General features: G+C 33.1%; 2 protein-coding genes and 1 long non-coding RNA gene across 5 annotated transcripts in view; all 3 read right to left on the bottom strand.

Annotated features, from left to right (window-relative positions):
- Positions 1-20,064, bottom strand: part of LOC124448484 — a 78,731-nt gene that overhangs the window by 41,557 nt on the left and 17,110 nt on the right. The gene's annotated exons all lie outside the window — the stretch shown is intronic.
- LOC124448547 lies at positions 6,533-7,154 on the bottom strand. Its single transcript, XR_006949131.1, has 2 exons — positions 7,085-7,154; positions 6,533-6,598 (listed from the first exon to the last, which is right to left on the bottom strand). It is a non-coding gene; the product is annotated as an uncharacterized LOC124448547 (long non-coding RNA).
- Positions 9,348-10,587, bottom strand: LOC124448499. 3 transcript variants are annotated; one of them, XM_046999519.1, is made up of 5 exons: positions 10,397-10,587; positions 10,090-10,254; positions 9,935-9,964; positions 9,591-9,733; positions 9,348-9,515 (listed from the first exon to the last, which is right to left on the bottom strand). In XM_046999519.1, the coding sequence occupies exons 1-4, from the start codon at positions 10,573-10,575 to the stop codon at positions 9,715-9,717; spliced, it is 393 nt and encodes a 130-aa protein (XP_046855475.1). In that variant the 5' UTR covers positions 10,576-10,587; the 3' UTR covers positions 9,348-9,515; positions 9,591-9,714. The 3 variants fall into 3 exon arrangements, with proteins under 3 accessions (XP_046855475.1, XP_046855473.1, XP_046855474.1); XM_046999517.1 differs by lacking the exons at positions 9,348-9,515; positions 9,591-9,733 and having other exon boundaries at positions 9,879-10,005; XM_046999518.1 differs by lacking the exons at positions 9,348-9,515; positions 9,591-9,733 and having other exon boundaries at positions 9,879-9,999.

Below are 20,064 nucleotides of genomic sequence, written 5' to 3'. Positions count from 1 at the left end.
AATTGCTTGATGTTTGTGTTGATTTTTGTTGCAAATTATAAACATGACGAATTATTTCAGTGTTGCAGGACTGTCGACTTTTCTGCACATGCACAGTTTTTTGTAAATTACTGCATAAGTATTGTCGTTTACTAGAAATGTTGTTTTCATTACGATTATTTCTGAGCAGTTTTTTGATTTCATGAATTTTATGAACAAAACTCATATTTTATTTCGGGGACACTTTTTTTGGTACACTGTAGATATGTCGTATCACTATGTGTGACAACACGTCAAAAATCATTTCTTTCAACACATCATTTCTTTCAAGTGTTGCCGAACAGAGAACATGTTTGGTGATATAATCACCAAAAGACTCTCAAGTTTAATATCAAAACTTTAGAGTCAAAGCTATTGGGAGTAGTTGAAGTCAAAGAACAATGATAAATTATAAGTTTTTATCATGAAGATTTGTTAGTTTTGTTAATATGACTATTAAGTGGGAGTGTTAAAAGGAATTAATAAATTGCAATACTCATATCTGTTTTTAAATTTATTGTAACTATAATGTGATGAACTTGCATACATGAACCTTCGCAACCAAAGCTTGACGAAAGACAATTGTAACGTTAAAAGTTTGGCAAATTCTTTGGCCGCATATAAAATGTAGACTTACAAACTAATTAATCACAAAAATAACACACTTCTTGATCAATATTTCTACTTTTACAACGACTTAAATATCTAAACTATTCAATGATGGCATGCATGAGTCCATTTTAAATTTTAAAGCAAAAATTAAGTCATAAATTTCCTTCAATAATAACAAAAGCCATAAAGTGAATAGTAAACACATATTTTACAAGCAGATGTGTGGGCTTAACAAATATAACAAACATTTTAACTCTCTTATATACAAACACTAGACTTCTAAAGAAATGGTTAATGATGTTCTGACGTTTACGTAGAACGACCAGAACATGCTGACTGGCTACATTACAGTGATACAAGTCATATGTGACTTGAACTATCGGTTCCATGAACACTATCTCATACAGACATACACGTCGATAAAAAGTTGCTGAAAAACAATCTCAGTAAAACAATTTTCAAATACAATGACAAACAATTTTTCGTTGAAACTGTTCAGAAATCATAAGGACAACTGCTTCCATGATTTGAGCAAGGGAGAACAGTCACGTGACATGTACTCTAAGCAAAGACGCTCGGCAAATGCAAATATGGTTATGATAGAGCAAGGACATTCGACAGAACAGCGAGCAAAAGGCATATTTTTGAAATCTCAACAAATCTGCAACGCCTTTGCGCATTCAAAAATTTACGGAATGTTTAGAGAAGTGAGCAAAAAGCATAGGTTTTGAAAACTATTGCCATGCTCAAACCCTAAAAACGTTTTTCTTACGCAAAGAATTACACTTGAATGTTGAAAAACTGCAAAAATATAGTTACATTATTCGATATTAATGACATGTATTTGTTTTTCTTGTTTTTTACTTACTTATGAGACATTCACGGTTTTGTGAAAGTTTTGTATCGAGAGTTGCCTACCTTGTTAAAATATAAGATTAAGACAAAACATACGTGAAAATCACGCGGGATCGCGTGCGTGACAAATATTGCACACGAATCGAGGATTGTATTTAATATTTAAATAAATTGATTGCATAAAAAACTTAAACAGGTGTCACGGCCGCTTATAGTAAAACGCGAGACGGCAATGTCATCAGCCATGTTTTTTCACTACTCCTTATCCTTTGCTTCACTGCTCGCTATCTATTGAAAAATAAGTAGAGAGCAAATTTTTATATTTTTCTCCAAAAAGAATCAAATACTCTCCATAAATTGATACAAGTCCAATCATTGAGCAAACAAGCCAACGCAGCCTTTGTTGACATGCTATTGAATTTACATCGCATTTTGTAGAACTTAGTATTATTGCCTTGGTATATGGTTTTTCCCTAAAGTCTTTAGAGCGAAATCAATGATTTTTTTTAGCAATTTAATTTTATCCAAGCATGAAATTTTGGCTTACTTTGAGTCTTTGACTTTGTCGACGTGTCAACTATATCCGCTATATACTAAATATCGTTCGTATGTTCAAAATTTGGCTCTTGAGCAATACACACCAATAAACTTTACTTAAGACAGTTTACATTGTAAAAATCTTTGATGTTAAAGAACAAGAATATTTCCAACATAAATAGCAAAGGCTTGCAAAGCCTTCCCTCCAATTTAATTTGTTGTCGCCGGCATATTATAAGCTACGCAATTTTTGCTGATGGTTTGATACAAAAAAGTACAAAATTCGAAGTAGTGTTTTAGGTTAACATCGATATTACATACCTGATTTCAATACGAGAAAACAAAAAAACATTTCACAAAGATTTGCTGAGAAGTGTCAAAATACAACAAGATATCCATAGTGACAGCAGATTACTGACGCTTACCCAATGCAATTACCTCACCGATATGAATATTAATTGGATAATGTATCTTTTGCGAAAAGTGAAAACGGATGATAGATTATTTGTTACTGATTTCATGGGTGGTATCGGGTCTCACTTTACTATATTTTTGTATTACAAAACCACAGTTTTTGCGTTTTATTCCTTTTACAAACTTCTTATTAAAGCAAAATTTTTATAACAAGTAGAGGAAAACCGGTAGAGAGTTTTAACCCCGAAGCTCTGTTTTTTTGGCTTTGTAACGACTGAAAATAAAATGGCAAGTTGCCATTAAATTTGAAAGTTGAAGGTGACGAGGACAATTTCAGCCGTGCGAGGCATTTTTAGAAGATAAATACTTAAATTACAAATTTACAACAAAGTAAGAACAAAGGTATTCATATTTTCAACATATTCATCGATATTGAAGTTGTTCACATAGGAACTGGTCGAAACCTTTGCTTCGCTTAATGACAACAGAGGTACTTTAATTCGCATATTTTGATGATGTACATCTCGTAGAGTTTGATGATACCATTTTCAACTTACTATTGTTCATCAAAATGTCTTTCTGATTATTTTCCTATGTCGATTTGTTTTGTTTCTTCACTGATACAATAAAGACGTAATTTGAGATTATTATGATATTAGCGATGTGAATAACAAAGTGTTGTTAAATAAGTGAATTTGAAGCAACTTCCATAAACGTCATTGCAGATGAAATTATATTAGCAGAAGTAGGATTCTGTAATATTTCTACATTTTTTAAGAAGCAGTAGCATAATATAATCTCCAGTTTGTTTCAAAACAATGAAGGTCGACCTTATACCATCTTTAATTTTCTGCCATTATAAAGCCAAGAAGACAAACTTTTAAAGATTAAATACCTTTGCCGGTTGTTCTGTCCCTTTCACAAAAATTTTGCTCGAATCAAAAGTTTGTAGAACGAATAAAAACGCAAAAACTGTGATTTTGTAATACAAAAGTATAGTAAAGTGGGACCGATACCCCCCCCGAAGGTCATAACCAGATGAGCCAACTTCCGGCTTCAATTATCTTACTATATTTTATACATGGTGCTTTATCCAGTCTAAAATACATATCAGCGGATTACCTTTGTATCGATACCGCTAATGATACCGCCCGCTACCGAGTCTAATCCGGAAGTAGTCGACAGTGCAATGTATCGAAAAAGGACTTCATCACTTCAATTACTTCTAACATTTTGAAAATTTACTATTATTCAATTTTGTTGTTGTTTTTATCCATAGTTGTGACAAAGTATGTTGTTTTTAATTTTGCTGCTTTCTCTTCTTGATAATTTACCATTTTATACTAATGCTCTTTCGGAACTAGCCGTCGGAAATTTAATGAAAAGGCAAGAAATTCATTCGTTTATGACTTTTTTTCATGCCACACGTTAATTATTTCTTGATAATAAGAAATAAGATGACGTGTGTCAGTGTAGATAGTGATGAATGAGCTACTGGGAACGAGAACAGTCTTTACATCAACTAAAATATATAAGAAATAAGATAACGTGTGTCAGTTTAGGTGATGATGAATGAACAACAGAGAACAAGAACAGTCTTTACACTATGTAAAATATAAAAGAAATAAGATAACTTGTGTCAGTGTAGGTAGTGATGAATGAACAACAGAGAACAAGAGCAGTCTTTACACTATGTAAAATATATAAGAAATAAGATAATTTGTGTCAGTGTAGGTAGTGATGAATGAACTACAGAGAACAAGAACAGTTTTACACTATGTAAAATATATAAGAAATAAGATAACGTGTGTCAGTGTAGGTAGTGATGAATGAACTACAGAGAACAAGAACAGTCTTTACACTATTTAAAATATATAAGAAATAAGATAACGTGTGTCAGTGTAGGTAGTGATGAATGAACAACAGAGAACAAGAACAGTCTTTACACTATGTAAAATATATAAGAAATAAGATAACTTGTGTCAGTGTAGGTGGGGATGAATGAACAACAGAGAACGAGAACAGTCTTTACACTATGTAAAATATAAAAGAAATAAGATAACTTGTGTCAGTGTAGGTGGGGATGAATGAACAACAGAGAACGAGAACAGTCTTTACACTATGTAAAATATATAAGAAATAAGATAATTTGTGTCAGTGTAGGTAGTGATGAATGAACTACAGAGAACAAGAACAGTTTTTACACTATGTAAAATATATAAGAAATAAGATAACGTGTGTCAGTGTAGGTAGTGATGAATAAACTACAGAGAACAAGAACAGCCTTTACACTATTTAAAATATATAAGAAATAAGATAACGTGTGTCAGTGTAGGTAGTGATGAATGAACAACAGAGAACAAGAACAGTCTTTACACTATGTAAAATATATAAGAAATAAGATAACTTGTGTCAGTGTAGGTGGGGATGAATGAACAACAGAGAACGAGAACAGTCTTTACACTATGTAAAATATAAAAGAAATAAGATAACTTGTGTCAGTGTAGGTGGGGATGAATGAACAACAGAGAACGAGAACAGTCTTTACACTATGTAAAATATAAAAGAAATAAGATAACTTGTGTCAGTGTAGGTGATGATGAATGAGCAAGAGTGAACGAAAACAGTTTTTACACCACCTAAAATATATAACGTCGGGATAAAACGCTTGATATTCTAGAGCAGTTAAGCTTTTTCGATCAATGTTTCATGTCTTGATTGTAAAAATAAAATTTTCGAGGTGCAACTCTAATGCAAAACTTTGCTCTGTTAGTGTCATACTCATAAAATGGGTTCCTAAATTCAATAACGTAGGCACCTTACAGATTTACTACTACTATGTAACCATTATTCATTTCTTCGATCTTACATTTGAAAAGGAGATTAAATGGTGGAAATGTACAAAAATCATATATTTCAGTTCTCAAAGCACCTACTGTCACACAGTAGTGGTCAGGACGCCAGAATGCTCAATACATATAAATCTAACTGGGGCTAGTTGCTTCATCTACAGGAATTTACTACGCTTATCAAAAATGATATTTCTTTTAACTATGACTAACTTTATTCCATTGATTTACATGTGTAAGGTGTACTTTTTTGCCTTCATATAGGCATAAACAATAAAAACCAACCACAGGTTCCAGTGGTGAACACAAAAATTTTTAAGAGGTGTTATTTACTCAAAATATAGTCAAAATTCTTTCGAACCATCTTTATTGCGAATGAATTATTTAAAGAGGGAATATAAAATAAGGAAACACAACACACGTAAGATGATTCTTTGTAAATATTGTTCGTGCTATGAAATAATTTGAGAAAGAAAACGCTTCAAATGTAGAAAAATTCGATTCTAATAAAACAAAATGACAAAAGTTCAAAACTGTACATATGATATGAGCAAACGTACATTTGATCCCGTGTTATAAAGTAAACATGGCGTCATACTTCATAACAATGCCACGGTACAGAACACATAAAGCAGGGCCACTCCATTGAGTTTTTTCGTGCCACGCATATCTTATTAGGTATGTGATTACCATAGTGGCAGCCAATAAATTGCATTTTGTGACCAATAGGATTGACGATATGGCAAACGGCAGCCAGTAAACTAATTAAATATACAGCAGCCAATTGCACAGCGAAGTGGCCCTACTGTTGTATATTTCTTTAATGTGGATATGCCGACCAGAAGCAAACAAAAAAACTTATATAAACACTATTGAGTGCTTTACAACAAATACAATTTTGTATAGACAACTGAAAATTACGTGAAAGAGCTAGGAGAGTTGTTTGCAACATATTTAGCTCGGGTTGCGTTTGCCTAAGTATAAAGCTAATTTAAGACTGATAAAGAATTGAGATAGTTTCAGTGTCTAAGGTAGAGAAGCAGGAGCGAGTGTAGTTAGATTTTTTGTTCATTCAACAATTAACTTAATAAACATTGTATCATCTTTAATGAACGGAAAATTGCTTAAACTCTCTATCGGCCAAATTAGAAGTGGCAATCCAAATAGATTCAAATTAGACTCTGGGCGCTGAAATAGGGAACTTCGAGTATCTAAACGAAAAGCATCAATCATGTGATCACCATTTCCTTGATCCATTAACATTATTGTGATCTTCTTTTAAAATGGCCATGTTTGTAGAGCATCGTAATCACCTAGAAATATTATCATACACAATATAAATTTTTTTAATAATATGATATAAGTCTTTATAAATCCCAATGCATACCTTTCCCTTCTATCGCCATTTATTTTCGTACATGATCAAAAAAACTAAATAGTATCGCATCTCACAAACAAACAATTGTAAGCTTTAGTCTGCTTTTTCGGTGAATTGATAAAAAAAATCTTTGGCTTTATATTCTTCATATCATGTTCAACATTATTCAAAAACTTGTTCCAACTAGGCATGTAACTTGTAATCCTATCTATTCCAAAAAGCACTACGAGTCTCGTGGCGTATTCTGTACTCTTATATATTATGCCTCTGGAGCAATCAAATTACATGATCTCAATTTTAACGCGATTTTTGCCATCATCTGCATGCTACCAAACATTCTTAGACAGCCTATGTTATAACTAAAAAATCCACTTCCAATTTTTGAGGCAGCTTAAGTAGAAACTGTTAAAAATAGCTTTACCTTTCATGATAACAAAAAACAAAGATAAATGAGTTCCATTTCCCCGATTATCACCATTCATATAGATCTTAGCACACATCTTGTAACCATATTGAGAACTGCAAATTGGAGGACTGTACCAGGCATTCTTAACACCATTAATGGCGTCCTGTCGCTTTCGATTGAAGTTGTCTATTTTCCAAAGTAACGTACCATTATAGCTGTGTATGGCCTGATTTGATCCCAGTGCGCGCTCTTCACGTTGTGCTTCGAGGTTCGTAATGTTCACCATGTTTCTCACTATTGATTCGTCTATTTGATCTAAACGCTCACGAAACCGTTGTATAGTGGAAGAATCGTCTCTCGCTTGTCGCTCAAGTGTTGCAATTCTTTCACGCAACAAGGAAACATCTGGGGACAACTGGGTGTTATAACTATTGCTACCACTACGACCCTCGAGAAACTCAATTCTTCTTTCCAGACCTGTAATTTTGCCATCTAACATCACAAATTTTTCAAAGTAATATGCATGAAAAGCAGTGACTTTGTAAACAAGTCTTCGCAATGGAGTGGTAAACTCTCGACGTAGTACAAAGTTACCAAGCTGTATAACAAATGCTATAACATATCGTAACAAGAGGCTCACGGGATTAATTGGAGTGTTATTCATATGTTGTCTGATCTCCTTTCGTTTTAAAGTCTGTGAAGTGAGAAAAAGATACTGCCAGCACATTCTTTTAACAAAATATTTGATGCCATTTACTAGTTATTTCATTTCAATCTTTATTTATGACTAAGACATTATGGATCATTAATAAATCTTGTTTCTCAACTTATATTTTATCTATATGAAAAGTAAACGAGAAATTTCTTTTTTTGGCACGTCTGACTTTCTCCCGGTCCACCCAGTCTCCATACACGTGTAAAGTAAGGAGTACAAAGTACGTTGATACGGCAGATTGAATTATATTTACTGCAACTTGCTTATCGGGAAAGCTCTAGCTCCTTAGCTTGGGTAAACATCAAGTATCTTAATAATCATATGTTCTGAATTTAAGAAATTTGTAAATGGGTGAATTTATAAACGTGTACTTCATGTAAACCTGATGCAGCTGCATTTAAATACAAAGTCAACGTTTTTAACATTGTTTGTTTGAAATTTTAAAACTTCTAAGCAATTTTATACCATACTATCATCTCAAGGGTTTTTGACGTAAAATGTTTTTATGCAAAGAACAAATGCAAGATTGTCGGTGGGAGCTACTAAGCACCTACTACTGCTGACATGAAATTATAAATCAGTCCAAACATTCTTACTTTATGATGGTTGCAACTAATGGCTTGAAATTCACATATCGACAGCACTTCATCAAGAGTCGTACTTTCATGATGTTCAATATCTTTCCTTGGTATCATTTGAATACAATACTTACAAACCACTCGATAATTTTCACACATTATTTCTTCGTGCTTCTATATGTTAAAAGAAATTAAAAGCAACATTTTTTTGCACAGATTTGCGTCAAATGATCAACAAAGGAAAGTTTCATCTGATATACAAAATAGCGTTGGAGACAGATGTTTATGCATCATAATGTGAGGTGAAAAGGTTCAATTATTTTTCCGGTTCTTATGGTAAAAATGTTTTCTAGAAATATTCTGTCTTGAATATTTCTTTGATATGTAATTCAATGTTACTTTGATCAGTGAACGAATATTCCTGGTACCTTAAGTGAAGCATACGGGACATCTTTAACAGAATAATCACATTTCACATTTCGATATTCACATTCATTCTTCAAATGTTCATCAAGAGAGCGAGGTAACTGAATGTTACATTGTTTATGCACGCAGCTGATGAGCGCATGCTCACAAACTTGAGAATGACCCTGACGAAAAAGAAACTTTAATTAGTAAGTAATAAGGTTAGGCTTTTTTGATGAATTTCTCAGCTCAACTCACTTCCAATTCTTCATAGACACCAAAACATTTGTACTGTTCACAGGGACAATGTAAACGAATATTTTTCAATTTACGCTTTGCGAAATCGTCCGGGAAAGCCTACATAGGTTTTATAGAAAGTCAACACAGTTCAAAAAGTAAGTTTTGCATTAGTACATAATGAGATGTATAGACTGGTTTCTTTCGTAAAAAATGAAAGGCAAGTGAATTTTCGTTTAGAACCGTCCGAAGCAAAAATTGATACAGCTGTATGGAAATTTCCTGCGTCATAACTATGGAAAATTTTCACCTACGTTTTTTCTTAATTTTTCTTGATCTTCGGGACATTTTGGATCAGGACCTCTGCAGATTGAGCAAATATGAAAGCATTTATCAAATGAAAAGAATAAAAAATTAAGGGTAGGTGAAGAGACCTTAAAGGACTATTTTCAGTTAGCTGCTGAACTTAGACACAATGAAGAATCTGTTTCAATGTCATAGTTGTCAGAACCTATGGACCATATTTATATGTTAATAAAATTTGTGGTATATAATTTCAGCTATTAGCATTTAAATCAAACTTCACCTTCATTTTCCATCTCACTACCAATGTCAATATCCATATCCATGTTATCATCATCACTACCATCCTGCTTTTCTTCCTCATTCTGATTGTCCACCTTGACACATTTTACTACTGTTCCACCAGTTTACGTAATTTCTTTTTTTCTATGAAATCATGATATACACAGGTGTTACAATACTCATGTTTTAGTAATTTAATTGCAGCCATGAATTTATTTAAATGACATAGAGACACCACAAGAATATATGCTCTCGAAGAAACAAAATTGAATGTAATGAAACAATTTACTTTCAGTAAGTTGTTGGATAATAGCATTCTTGTTTTCTATCGTTCTCTTCAATTACCTCATGTTTTCTTTGTATTGAACACATTGCTTGCAATATTCTTCTTCAGTTTGGCAAAACCCATTCTGAACCTACAAAAAAGATATAATCTTTAGATCTTACAATCTACTAGTGTAAAAAGTCTTTTGAATAAATTATTGGAATAAATTCAATACCTGTACTTCTGCTTGTACTGCAATTGTTTGAACTTGCAAGACATCATCAACAAATTCAACATCAGTATGACTGTCTTCCAAAGAGGTAGCACTTTCAGCTCCAAAAGTGTCTTGACTAGAAGAGCAAGGACCTGCTTCTGTGCTAGACAAAATATCTCTAACAACCTACAACAAAATACAATATGGTATCAACTGGAAAAATTAAATGTCCATCACAAAATCTTTGACGAATTCAAAACAAGCTTCCTTCATCGAAGTTATCAGTCACACGCAGAATACATATAGGATTCAAAACAAAAATCTTTACCTGTCTACGTTCCTTTCAGAAGGCACACTTTCTTTCATCAGCCTTTCTAAGAGATGAACAGAAGGAAAAGCAAACACACCAACTTCGACAAACACCAGTCTACTTATTTTCCCTTGCAAACTAGTATACCGTCTGGTAAAATCTTCAGGTTTGAAGTGCAGCGAGCAAATGCTCGACATCTTTGATATTGGGCATTTTCCTAGTTTTAAAGCGACAAAATCCAGCCACTATTTCCTCCTTTCCTTTTTTATAGTATCTTCTGATCCATAAAAAGGAATGCGGTGAAGTCCTATGCCCTTTTCCGGGCAAGGAACGCTAGAACAGCCAGCAACTATACAGCGATTAGGCATATCAAAGTATATATTTCACTGTATTTTTAATGCACGCTTGCTGAAATGTTACTTACATGACGTCACGCTTTCCTCAAATGACAGGCAGCTCCAGTCAATTGCCGGGAAACCGAGCGACTCAAATAGCCAGTTTTTTTATAATTTTAAGTGAGTGTAGCAGTAAACGTGTTTTTATAACGTATTGTACAACAAATAATTCGCCTCCCAATCGCAGGAAATGCTGTTCCCAAGCTCTGGATTTCAAAATTTTACGGAAACATTGAGACTCAAATGTTGACTTGTATTATATTGCATGTTGCTATATATTCAGTCAAGCGGAACTAAACAAGATTAGCACACCAATGTACTTGTTAGAACAAATACAGTATTCACCGTTGCGAAAAAAACGTTCTCTGAACAACATCTAAGACACTTCAGAAAACGTTTTTAAAACACAATCATAGAAAAAATGGTTTTCAGTGAAAAAAAACCTAAAAGTCTCAAGAAATCTAAATGACGTTACTTTCCTTGTCGCTATTCTTGTGAGAACATAAATTTATGAGGCTCAGGTGCAATCTAAGCTAAAACGTTCAAAAAATGCAGAAATGTTAAACACTTACTTAGTGATATAACTAAAATCAATATTTAAAAATTGAGCGAATTTGATGTAAATGATATTAAATATACAATTTTATTTCAATTATGTTCATTTACCAACTTCATTTAGCCCTATTTACCCATTTCGGTCTACCAACGTGTACGCATTGCGTACCTCTTTTTATATTATAAAGTTACTTATAAATCTTGCGTTAACCACATGCAACATTTGTGAATGGAAAATACGAAGCGTGAGTTTATTTACCAAAACAATTAGGATAATCAGTATTAATTTCATATTCATTTTCTCCTTATTCATTTTCTTTGATAAAACTATTTCATCTCAAAAATGTAAATAAAGCAAAGGTAAATGTTTCAAGCACTAAAAAAATGCATAAGAATTTATGGCAAACTGTGCTAGATGGCAAAAGCTGTAAGAAACTGTGATCAACATTGAACTTTTTATAAGTTATAAATGCTTAATTATTCTTCATATATCTTTATCATTCATTGGAAAAATATACCATGTTTACTTTTTCTGCCAATCTTTAACATTAACACGAACCATTTTTGACCGTCTGACAATCTTTGGAAGAAAAAATTTCTGAATTATTTTAAGAATTGATGATCTGTTTGATTTGGTCTAAACAGCTTTAATTTATAAAAAATGTCACACACATCTTTTAGGAGCGGTACAATTTAGTCTTTGGGTTCGATTCTCAATACACTGTTTTTGTGTCAGAAATGCCCATATTATAGTTGAAGTTTTTGAATAATTTCTGACGTAAACATCTCAACTTGTATTTTGTAATAAGGAAGGCATTTATGGTTATGCATATATTTAAAATAATTATGTTCTCAGTTATGATTTTATTGGCAAATGTGTTTGGTCCAGTCTTAAAACGAATTTTTTTGAAATTCATTTACTCGGAAGAAGTCTTTAACGTAAAGAAGATGATTTTTTTCTTTTTACGTAGTTTATGTGTAGAAAAGAATAGCCCTTTTTCATTACATATAATAGTACATACGAATGCTTCAAAAAATAGTACATACGAATGCTTCAATTTGATTAAATTTAATTTTGGCTTTCTAAAAATTATCATAATGGTTATTGATACTTCCACCCAATTTTGGGGGTAAATGGGATTATAATTTACATTCGTTTCCCTCAAGTGAAAGGTGTCCTCTAGCTGGTGGATAGTGAATTTCAGCAGGTGGTTTATCAGTTTTATCTATCGCTTCCTAAGTTATAAAGCATACATATTTACTAAGTGGTTAAAATATCCCTTACAATTCAGCCCGATGTTATATTTGGAAATGTAAAACTACTTTTGACGTTTAAAGTGCCTATGACATGAATTTTTTATGTTTGTAATCACCAGAACTTTTGAGATGACAGTGTACTGTCTAAAACAGTTAATGCATATCACTTTTCCTTCGCGAGATATTGAATTTTTTGTTATTTCTATTTCATCCAACTTGTGACGTCATATTGCATAATGAGTTCTAAAAATGTCTCAAATACTTTTCATTTTCCTGACAACTTTAGGTTGATACTAATAGGCAGCATTTTATATCATCAAACACGTCACAACAAATAAAACTATGTCCTTGTGAAGTAAAGTATTGTTAAATATACCTAATACTCCTAACTCTCATTATGCAATGTGACGTCACAAGTTAGATAAGTCGGACATAGCATAGTCCTCAATATCTCAAGAGTTAAAAGTGATATGCATAAACTGTTTTAAAAAGTACACTGTCATTGCAAACATAAGAATTTTCGTGTCATAGGTCCTTAAAAAAAGCATACTATTTGGTTTGTAAACGAATACAAAATAATTTATAGTCTTGTGAAGATTGATGAAGATTAGTTACTATTACAAGCCAGTCCTCGCTTCCAAAGGCAATCACGTTTGTACTATCCAGAAAATCTAGCTGTCGTATGTTATAACTCATTGTAAAATGAGAACGTTTCTAAAATCTTAAATAAATAGATGCAGTACCCTCTAGAATAAATCCAAAATGTCAGTCTTCGTCAATTCTAGAAACATTTTTCGCACTTATTATACATTATGTAATCCGCGTTGTTTTTAATTTTTGCAACGTTGTGTTTAAAAGGCTGCAGTAACTGGAGAAAGCTGTAGCATTGTTCTTTGTCATTTAGAAGTTATTTACGTACTTTTGTTGTTATAGTATGCTCTTTGCGAAGTTAATTCAATAAAATAAAGCCCAAAAGCTCAAAATTTATATAAATGATTTACAAAACTTTAAACTAAAACTGTCACACAACTATTACTGAATGCTTTAATGTGACATTAATGTGTGGATACCTACCAGATGATATGGGATCTGAGATGATAAAATCAACATAACTTTGCACTATTTTCTATCTGTGGAGTAAGTACAAGGTCTTCCAGCAGTTATAAGATTATTTTGAAACTTTACTCAGTAAATGTGAGTGTGAGAGAGTTTTCAGAATATAGGCAATAGAGAGCGCTGCAGTTAACCATACGTGTATTTAGGCGTATATGCAATATTAATTTAAGAAATCCTAAATACACAGCACTTGCATTTTAGTTGTATGGATTTAGGCATAAAATAATTGTCATGGTTACACGCATGAAATAAGCAAAATATCAGAAAATGATAACAACTATGAATATTTTCATATAAAACTAATTAAAATATTATTGTGTCCATGTACAAATCATTAGACGAAATGCTGTCACTCACTCAATCTCATGAAAATGTTATTTAATTCAACTATTTTATATTGACAGCTACGTAATTAATGCGAGATAGTAAAACACAAAAGATTCTACTTAAGGAATTAAGCACAACTTCTGATGGTCAGGTTTATAAGATAAGAAGCTCCCAAGAGACCAAAACACCAAGGCTAGACTTTTAGTAATTATAATAAGTTCAGAAATATTATTTTTTATCGTATACGAGTTTAGTATATTGGATAAATGTAGAGCAAAATTTTTCAGTGCAGCCAAACATAAAAGTTAACTTTTAATGTCATGTTCGCATTCGGTCTTTTTCCAAAACAATTTACAGTAACAATTAAATAATCAGGTATATTAAAATGTATCAATGAATACCACAGGCTATAGATTCAGCAGAAATGTGGTAAAATATCATCTAAATACGTCGTGGAAACTGTTTTTCTTTATATCTATAAAATAAGATCTCTACAGTATCAATGATTTCTTAATTGCTACATTTTTACCCCCAACAAGTTCTGTTGTATCTGAATTGTTTATTGATGTAGTTCGCTTTCATTAAAATTAAAAAAGTTCTTGAGTTCTGGTTTGTTTTTCAATTCTTCATTTGACCTGACAGCAGCATGTACCCGAACAGGGAGATTAGGAAATGTTCGGAGAAAATACGCCCTGTAATCGCCAATCTTATAAAATGGTTCTGGTTGTGGTAGAGGTCGTGGTAGATCGTTCCAATGCTGATCAATATTTCGAATGAATCTTAAGCATTCTGGCCATGAAGATTTATAACGGACCTTACTGATTTTCCCATTTTCCTCGTACGCGCGAAAATAATCATAGACATTCCAATCCATTTGACTTTTCCAATATACGGATTCGCTATTCAATTTTTGAACGACACTTTACTGGGGATCATTTGTCTTAATCTGTGGAAGGTTCCCAACTTTACATAACATTTGAAACTTCTCATCGTCTGACATGAGAAACGGGTGTTTTAATGCTTCGTTAGAATATGGTCTGTCTTCAGGTTTTAGATTTAACATCCACGACAGAAGGTCCTTTAGTGTTTCATCTTCGATTTCATCCAAACCAACAGGGTTTCCTTTTAACATGTTGATCTGTCTATATAGTTTAGTTCCAAAAGGATGTTTTCCTTTTGTTGTTACATAATAAGCTACCATCCCTGCATTCTAAAATAATAAAAAGCTTTACATCAAAATGCAATTTCACAACATTGAATTTCTTTGCAACTTGCAAATGTTTACATTCCTACACTTACATATACATCAGACCTTCTATTGTAACAGGCTTTATATCCTGAATCATCATCTTCGCAATATGATTCAGGAGCTATCCAATGCACAGTTCCCATGGAAGTATTGCTTTCATATGTCGTAGAATCATCCTTCAATATTCGACTTATGCCAAAGTCAGCTATAAGAAATTTGCTTTTTGAGTCTCGCAGAACATTGGAAGGCTTCAAATCCCGATGTAGAATAGGATTTGGGCACCTATGAAGATCAGCTAATCCTTTTAAAATTTGTCTAAGAATATCAGGAAGAGCTTTTTGAAGATCATTCAAAGTAGAAGACTTGACAAAACTCTCCAATGATTCTTCACATAAGTCTAATATCAAATAAACATATTCTGTTCCAGTATCTTCTTCTAAGTAGAAATAATTCACCACATATTTCGACTTCTTTGCATTGAATTTATTTAAAATTTTCTTTTATGATGTGCAAGCTGGATAAATTTATATCGATGTATTCGTTTCACTGCTTTACCGTAACCATCCTTACCCAGTCCAAGATAAACACGGGTTGCATCACTTCCTTCGCCAATGCAAAATTCTTCTGAGAATATTACACGCACATTGCCCACCACTTTAACCTCAACAGTGGGATTGCGTCCGTATTCAATCAACTTTAAAAGCAATTCTCTATGTTTCGTTGATTCATCAATGTATTTCCACTGTTCTAGATAAAAATATTATATTCAAGAGTAAAGAAACAAAATAAATATATCAAAATAGCTTAAACTTCCCCAAATAGGAAAGGATACTGATACCGTACACTTTTCACAAAACGTATTAACAATTATTAGACATATCATAAATTTTTTAACTGGTAACATTCAAGGTTAGCTTATACCAAACAATTAATCACAAAAACTCTCTAACTTGTGACATCATATTGCATTCAAAATGAGTCGCTGCAATGTTTCAAATACCCTTTATTTTCCTAACAACTTTAGGTTGATAATGGTACGCAGTATTTTATATCATTAACACATCACAAAGAAGGAAGCTCCGCCATGTTAAAATAATGTATCAGCAAATTTATGTAATACATCTTGTTCTCATTATTCAATGTGACACCAGATAAATCGGACATAATAAAAACTTCATTATCTCGAGAATGAAAAGTGATATGCATAAACTTGTACAGAAAGTCCATTATCATATTAAAATGTCTGTTCAATAAAAGTATAACACAGGTTGCTACATTTTCGTTTTATAGGCATTTTATGCTTTAACTCTAAATTATCTGACACGTACTGTTTCTCTTATTCATTGGCAAAGTGAACCTCGTTATCAACATTTCTGCAAATTCAAACTCCACCTCATTGTTAGTATTAAAATAGACACTTTGTCGTGGTGACAAATCTGAAAATTGTTTTGAAGATCGCAAATACCATTGTGAATTACTTTTACGATTCCCCAATGGTATTTGCGCTTTTCAAAACGATTGTTAGTATTGTTTTCCCTTTGCCGAATTGAAAATGGTTATTTGCAGTTTTCAATTATTTTATTAAGCATATGATGATTTATTTGCAAATATCTGTATGCGATATTTCAGCAACAGCGTTATTAAACAGCCCCTCCCCCACCCCACTAGAAATTATAGTTTCGGTCGTCTATACAATGGTCCGTGCTACAATATCTGAGAAAACATGACACAGCCATTGCGTTCTGTAAGCGATATTTCATCAGCAGCGTTATGCTTGCTCAATCGGGAGGCTTAAGTCGTAAGTGGCTTGGTCTGGTTCACGTGCACTTTTTAATGGAAGTCATCAAGTAAGTTAACAATCATCAATTAAGACACAATTTGAATTATAAATGAAATCTTTGGACTCATTTGCTCTTCTAATAAAGTCGGAATAGTTATATTTATTTATTTTGAGATCAGTGGGAGTAATTTATTGAAATCAATGAACAAAGTCGTTGTTTTTTAGTTTTGCGAGTAGTAACGTTTTTTCCTTATATATTTTGGGAAATTTTCTAGTAGAAAAAACTGATACAGCAACTTTTATGCTTTATGTAACTTTAAAAATGCAATTCTAAGTAAGAAGTATTCAAAATTCAATTCTAAACTAGAAAATGATCTTTGTGGGCTTTTGAATGATGTTCACACTGAAGAGGTAATCTTCAGTATACTGAGCAAAGAGAGAGCTCAAAAAAACTTGTAATTTTCTGTAAATTTAGAATTTAGAAGATCGTTTAATAAATGTGCAATTTACTGCTACATTATTCATAATGAAAATTGTAAATAGCCTTTTTATTATGGAACTTTGAGAATTCACATCGTCAAATTTGCTCATTTTCATTATGATTTTGAGGTATTTTTTGTTACAATGAACAAGAATTCTTATTTATTGAAGTATATCGAGCAAGTCCATTTGATGGTGGCCGTTCTTTGCCTGATTTTCAATGTTATTAGCTAGGTAATGTATGCATGGTGGTGCAAACATGAAGTATGACAGTATATCCAAAAGATAGTTTGTTGAGAAGTTTTTATGATTAAACAAGCAAAATAGGAATTAAGGTTACTTTAAAAAAATAGATTGCATGATGTCATTATCACCTCATGTCTCATCTTGATTTCAAATGACTGATAATGTGCTTGAAGCACAAATTGTGAAGTGACAAGATTTTACTGTCATGGTTAAAACAGATTAAACCAGCTGCAAATGTTACCATTCAGTGTTGCTTAGACATGTGATGAAAAAATTCATCTATCTTATAACATTTGTTAATGTAAAAGATTGATTGAAGACTGTATTTGTAATCAAACACGTAATCCTTTTTCTTGGATGGAACTTATGAAATGTAGTCAATTTGAGCACAAATTAGCACAAGTGTTACAAAAAATAGTACACGATAAAAGCACAGAACAAGTCTTAGTCCATCGTTGGCCAACACAAAGTTGGTGGCCAGCTTTAATGCAGATGCTAATAGCATATCCTGTTGTCATACCTAGAGGAAGAATGACCTTAACTCTTCCAGCTCATCTGGATCAAATCCACTCTCTCAGTACAAAACTGGAGCTACTACTTTGCCATTTATCGGGGAACTCCTCTCTGATAGAGGCATTTGACCAGAGGCTTCTCAAATCATCCAGAAAACTTGGCGGACCGGTAAAAAGAAGCAATATTCTAAATACCTTAACCGTTGGCGACAATATTGCAATGCAAACAATATCGATCCTGTCGCGCCCTCTGTAGGAGAGGGCATTAATTTTCTTACAAAATCATACCAGGAATATTTATCCTACAGCAGTATTAATACTGTAAGGAGCGCCTTATCTACTATCCTAATGCTACCAAGTGGCATCTCGTTTGGTACACATCCACTCGTTGCTAGGTTTGTTAAAGGTGTATTTGTTGCAAGACCAGCTCTTCCTAGATATGCCATAGTCTGGGACGTTTCAGTGGTATTCGAAGATGACGTACACATAATAAGCAATATTTCAGCAGCAGCGTTATTAAACACCTCGACATATTTCACGGTCGTGGTGGAGGCGATTTTTCTGGTTCTCGTTTCTTGTGAAGTTTTGGTAAGCCATAGAAGCGTGAGAGTTGAGAACCTCAGCACACTAATCGACAGAGCATACAAACTTAACAATACGAACAATGGCTTTCAACGAGACATAAAAAACATCACATCCACTCTTTTACGAAACTCTTTCCCACTTCACTTTATTAACAGAGCCGTAAAACGATATCTCGACAACAAACATAGCAACAACCTCAACCTAGACACAGAAACTCCTGACACGACGATTACAACCAACACAAATGAAAATTCCAAAATAACAACTCTATACTTCAAACTACCATACATCGGACAATACTCACGACACACACAACCCAGACATACAAACATTATGAAACGCTTCTGTACAGATATTGACATTCGACTAATTTCCACATCATTAAAAATCAAAAACCTTTTCTCACTTAAAGACCCAATCCCTGATTCAATTAAATCTATGGTGGTATATGAATTCAATTGCGCGGGATGTAATTCCCGATACATTGGCGAAACTTCGCGCCATTTATCCACCAGAATCAGGGAACATACCACAACAGACAAAAACTCTCATATCTACCGACACCTTAAATCTCACTCATGCAAAACCAACTATTCACCCTCTTGTTTCAAAATCAGCGACACTGCCGACACCTCATTCACCCTTAACACACTCCACATTAACAAAACTAACCCTGACCTCAATGTTCAAGTTTTTAAATTCAATACAATATTTAGTTTATAATACGCTCGGACGCTCCTCATTAATTTATCTTATTTCCTTTTTATTGTTGTAATTTATGTATCATATTACATTTATATAAACACTGTATCACCTATTATTTCACTCATACTGAAGATGGCATCATGAGATGTCGAAACATGTCTATTTTCAAAAAAGTTGTCGTTTATATTAAATTTGTATTGGCAATAGTGCTTTTACGAAATTATGGAAACATTATTTACGACATAGCACAAAAATACGAAGGAAAGGTTTCCTTATCAGAATTGCGGAAGTTTTAAAGGCGAAGTTTGAAAGCGGAAGTCGGATTGCGTAGAGAGTCTCATAAAGAGACGTTCACCGCTTTCGCTTTATGCAAAGCTCACCTTTATAGGTTTGAGCGCTCTGGTGACTCTACAATACAATCCATACAATGTGTAACCGTACGTCCTGTGTCCCAAGTGCAGAAGTCACCATTTTACTAT

The sequence above is a fragment of the Xenia sp. Carnegie-2017 genome, unplaced genomic scaffold, assembly GCF_021976095.1.
Source record: "Xenia sp. Carnegie-2017 unplaced genomic scaffold, XeniaSp_v1 HiC_scaffold_23, whole genome shotgun sequence".
NCBI classification, from domain to species: Eukaryota; Metazoa; Cnidaria; class Anthozoa; order Malacalcyonacea; family Xeniidae; genus Xenia; species Xenia sp. Carnegie-2017.
Note: the sequence above shows the minus strand (reverse complement) of the source record. Positions and strands in the feature narration are given on the sequence as shown.

Bases quoted from the DNA above. Each gene is read 5' to 3' on its own strand.
- LOC124448499 (XM_046999517.1), bottom strand. From the start codon at position 10,575: ATGTCGAGCATTTGCTCGCTGCACTTCAAACCTGAAGATTTTACCAGA. The intron at 10,255-10,396 runs GTAAAGATTTTT...ATTTTGTTGTAG, and splicing joins TCTGAAAGGAACGTAGACAG to GTTGTTAGAGATATTTTGTC. The intron at 10,006-10,089 runs GTATTGAATTTA...TCTTTTTTGTAG, and splicing joins CAGTACAAGCAGAAGTACAG to GTTCAGAATGGGTTTTGCCA.